Source organism: Acanthisitta chloris, unplaced genomic scaffold (assembly GCF_000695815.1).
Source record: "Acanthisitta chloris isolate BGI_N310 unplaced genomic scaffold, ASM69581v1 scaffold8583, whole genome shotgun sequence".
Lineage (NCBI taxonomy): Eukaryota > Metazoa > Chordata > Aves > Passeriformes > Acanthisittidae > Acanthisitta > Acanthisitta chloris.
Genome location: NW_008665365.1, coordinates 12034 through 16787, shown reverse-complemented (window position 1 = coordinate 16787; position 4754 = coordinate 12034). Strand labels below are relative to the sequence as shown.

Here is a 4754-nt window from a genome sequence, read left to right as displayed (position 1 = left end):
GGAGGGAGGGAGGGAGGAAGGAAGATGCTCTATCTGCAGCTGGGATGGAAGGAAGGAAGGGAAGAAGGAAAGAAGGAAGGAGCTCTGCCTGCTGCTGGGATGGAGGGAAAGAAGGAATGTGCTTTATCTGCTGCTGGGGTGGAAGGAAGGAAGGAGCTCTGCCTGCTGCTGGAAAGGAAAGAAGGAAAGGCAGATGCTCTGCCTGCTGCTAGGAAGGAAGGAAAGAAAGAAGGAAGGAAGGAGCTCTGCCTGCTGCTGGGATGGAGGGAAAGAAGGAATATGCTTTGCCTGCTGCTGGGATGAAAGGAAAGAAGGAAGGAATGAAGGAAGATGCTTTGCTTGCTACTGGGATGGATGGAGGGAAGGAAGATGCTCTTCCTGCTGCTGGAAAGGAAAGAAGGAAAGACAGATGCTCTGCCTGCTGCTGGGAAGGAAGGAAAGGAAGATGCTCTGCCTGTTACTGGGAAGGAAGAAAGGAGTCCCCACAGCTGCCCCACATGGGGCAGGTGCTGCTGTCCCCAGGCAGCTCCTGGCCCCAGTGTATCCCTGCCATGGACCCAGTGTGTGAGCCATGGAGCTCTCGCATAGGGGAAAGCTGTGGAGGTGGAAGGGACTCAGGTTGTTCCCAGCATCAGCCTCAGAGCAGCCTGAAAGCTGGGATGGACCTTAGCAAAAAGGGGAATCAACTTTACACAGTTTTTTGCAGGCTGGTATAAACCCTTCAGCAAAATCCAGGGGATGGGAGGGAGTAGGGACTCCATCAGCCTCCTCCTCCCTGGCTGGGATGGGAAGTTGCAGGATGTTTGCTGTGGCAGAAGAGCTGAGGTTTCGGGTGCCCTGTGGTGATTGGTCACAGTTGGACTTGATGGTCTTGGAGGTCTTTTCCAACCTAAATGATTCTGGGATTCTGTGAAAGCCCAGCAGCTACTGCCTGTTTTTAATTCCTGTCCCTTTATCTCTTTCAGCCTTGCTTTCAGCTGCAGTTCGGCACCAGAGTTCCCAGAGCACATCACCACAGCAAGGGTAATGTCACTTTGCCTTTTCCCCCCTGGAATGCTGACCTGCCTCCGTGGTGTGGGAAGGGCAGCTGGTTTTCCTTTGGGAAGGAGGCTTCCCTTGATTATGTGGTTTTTTGCCCCATCCCTAGAAATGCCTAAGGTCAGGTTGGATGGGGCTTGGAGCAACCTAGGCTAGTGGAAAATGTCCCTGTGTATGGAACAGGATGATCTTTAAGGTCCCTTCCAACCCAAACCACCCTGGGATTCCATGATTCATTCCATGATGTGTGAGATTAGGCAGCTGCTGGCTGTGACCAGGAGGGGACACTGCAGGAGCACAGAATTCCTGCGTGGGGGAATGGCAGGATGTACTGTTCCCTCTCTTGGCAATATCTGTTTGCTGCAGTGAATCTTTCCTTGTTGTTTGCAGACTTGTTGCCAAAACATCTCTGTCTTCACCTCCATGGCCTGAAGTGAAACTTCCAGACCCAGTGGAAGAAGCCAAGTATCATGCAGGTAAAGGTCTCAAGTCTAGTCCTTCAGCATTGCCTCAATTGAACATAGACATCTTCAGTTGGAGCTAGTTTGTGTTCTTCACTTCTTTTGTCTCATTTCTCACATTCTTTAGTGTCACTGGACTTTGCTTCAGCTTATGGTTTGGGAGATTTGGGTACAATATGACTTCTTTTCAGTTTAGAACAGCTTGTTATGCTCCCAGAGGAATTTTATCTGATGTGATGTCTGGCATGAAACATGGCACAATAAATAAGAAAAGAATGAAGCATGAAACAAGCCTTTTGGACACAAAATCCAGTTATTTTTCATTGACTGGCTAAATCAAAGCCAGCAGGAGCAGTTGGATGGTGGGCACATGGAGAGCTGGTATATTTTGGTGCAGGAAACAGCACATCCAGCCAGCAGGAGCAGTTGGATTGTGGGCACAGGACAGACCTGCAGAGGTGAGACATAAGGCAGAGAGTGATGTAATGTTGGTGATTGTGTCCTGTCCCCACAGCTAGTCAAGGACTGAGTGAAGAGACAGGATGAGACAGCACAGCCTCAAGCTGTGCCAGGGTACATTTAGCTTGGACATCGGGAAGAATTTCTTCATGGAAAGGGTGGTCAGGCATTGGAAGGAGCTGTCCAGGGAGGTGATGGAGTCACCATCCCTGGAGTCATTCAACGACTGGATGTGACACTTAGTGCTCTAGTCTAGTTGATAAGGTGGAGATTGGTCAAAGGCTGGACTTGGAGGTCTTTTCCAACCTAGATGATCGCGGGATTCAGTGATGCTCACAAAAGGAGTATAGGGACTGGACAGGGTTGGCCTCCCCATCAGTGAGTGATGTTTCCAGAGCTGCTCATGTTAACCTTTGAGACACGTGTGAAAGACACCTGACTCATCTGGTTTCCTGGGAGAGACCTGGGAAGTGAAGGAGAGGAGCTCCTTTACAAGGAGAGAGTGAGAGAAGTGCTGAGTTAATCTTTTGGCAGATAGTCTCCATCACCTGGTTGAAGTGTGTTACTGTGAAGGATGTGCTTTGGAGAGAGCTTCCTGCTCCAGGTCTCCTCCCAGGCTGTTTTCGTCCTCCTTTTTATCTCCCCTGCACTCCTGGGATTGCTGAAGTGGCAGATGAGTGTCTCTCCCTGCATGTGGTTTGACTCAGTAGTGAACCATAAACTACTCAGCTTGGAGCCTTGTGAGGAGCAGTGTCCCATCCTGATGGATACTCCCATGGGATCCCTCCTGCTGGTGATGAGCTTTGCATTGCTATCTCCTGGCTGTGCTTATCCAAAGGGAACAGCAGTGATAGCATTTCAATTCTGCCTTTAATTTCCTGCTGGCTGTGGAAACAGCCATAGATATTTTAGGAAGGGTCTCTCCGCATGGTGCCGAGATCCAAGCCAGCAATCACTTGCTATTTCCTGGTACTGGAGGTTTTGGAAAAGTTATCAACAAGTCTTTATCCTGATGGGAGCTGCAGCAGCTACTGCCTTGCAAATAATTTGTGTCCGTACCTCTGCCTTAACAGTTTGTATCCTCTGGCTTGAAACTTTCCAAGTGTTCCTGTAAGGACTGGGTTTGGTTTGCCTGCCTGCTGGATTCCTAGCTGTCCCAAAGGGATGTTTTGTTTACATTCCAAGAAAAAAAAAAAAAGGTTCAGCCACTTCTTAGGACAATGAGGAAAATCTGTTTTCCTGAGCAGCTCAGGAGGATGGGAAGCTGCTGTTTGGCAGTGAGATGGTGTCATTGGGCAGAACCTTTTGATGTTCTCAGAAAGACTGGGTTTGGATTCACTGCCCAGGGTGCTGATCACAGAGAATGGTCCCTGGGATCTGTCCTGCTCCTGGCACCACTCTGTGTGCACCTGGGAAAAGATTTTTATGGAAAAGAGCAAGGGACAGGTCTCTGCAGCAGGTACACGTTTTCAGGCCAGGTTCTGTTTTCCTTTTGGAGCCCTTTTTCCTGGTGCTTTGCCAAGCTCTTCCTGATGCTCCTGCATGCCTTAGGCACTCTTCAGAGTCTTGGGCTGTCTGCATATGACTTGGAGATGGAGAGAATTTGGAGGAAATCCTCCAAATGCAAGATGCATGGACAAGAACTGGAGCATTTTATATCTGGATACAGTGTGTTTTGGGATGCCTGAGGAATAGGCTGAGAGTCAGCAGTGTAGAGCAGCTACACAGTGTATGTACTAGTTGTTTACTTCCATGTGGGTTTGCCAGCACCTGAGATACAAATAGTGCATTCATTTTAAGAACGGGAAGGTCACAGGTCTAGGAAACAACATTGCTGTTGATCCTTCCTTAAAGATTCCCAGGACAGAAGAGTTCTGAGGGGAGAGCACTGAGCTGAGATAGTTTTACCAGCTCTCCCCACCTCTCTGTGTGTCCTGTCCTGATCCTCCTTGCTGTTTGCCAGCAGAAGTGGTGCAGAAGGTGAATGGGATGATTGCTGCTGGGCAGTACGGTCGGCTCTTCGCTGTCGTCCACTTTGCCAGCAAGCAGTGGAAAATCACCAGTGAAGACTTGATCATGATGGACAACGTGCTGGAAGCTGAATGTGGAGACCGAATCCGGATGGAAAAGGTGATGCCAAGCAGGGTACAGGGCCAGAGTAGATTCCGCGTGAACATTCCATGAGGCAAAACCCATCGCCAGTTTTAAAACCATGTCCCAAAGTGCCCCGTGGGTATCTCCCACCCTTATTCCAGCTCTTTGCTTTGTCCTAATTCCTTAGTTTTGTTCCAGTTTCAGTTAGTGATAATATTATTGTGATCTGTTCAAGGGGTTGGAGTGAGTCATGCCAGATTCTGTGAGGAGACAGATTTTTGTTGTCCTAACTTCATCCAAAAACAGAAAATGACAGTTGTTTCCAGAGACAGCAGTGAAAGCCTCTGTTTGCCTTGAACCTCCAAAACCACAAATCACAGAATCATTTATGTTGGAAAACACTGTTAAGATCATCGATTCCAACCGTTAAATCCTTGCAGGGCTCCCAGAGGGACTGTCACTGCCTAGGGCTCTGCAGGTTCCTTCTGGGCTGGGTGGAGGCAGAGGGATGGAGCATGAAGGGGAGAATTGCCAAGATGTAAATCATATCTTTATCCTCGGCCTTGGATAACCAGCAGGAACTTGTAGAGGCTTATTAATCCAAATCTGAAAGGAGTGGGATTCTGTTGGCTTCATCCTCATGTTGGTTGTTAGAGCCAAGCAAGTAATTAAGGAGAGCTGGGAAGCTTTTGTGCTCATCTG

The 4754-nt window shown here is 48.8% G+C and overlaps 1 protein-coding gene across 1 annotated transcript in view; it reads left to right on the top strand.

The window, feature by feature from the left end:
* The first annotated feature begins 969 nt into the window (after positions 1 to 969).
* Positions 970 to 4754, top strand: part of MRPL21 (mitochondrial ribosomal protein L21) — a 9485-nt gene continuing 5700 nt past the window's right edge. The window contains exons 1-3 of the mRNA XM_009071721.1: positions 970 to 1023; positions 1429 to 1514; positions 3925 to 4088. Coding sequence (XP_009069969.1) covers positions 3948 to 4088 — 141 coding nt within the window. The 5' untranslated portion in view covers positions 970 to 1023; positions 1429 to 1514; positions 3925 to 3947. The remainder of the gene's footprint in view (positions 1024 to 1428; positions 1515 to 3924; positions 4089 to 4754) is intronic.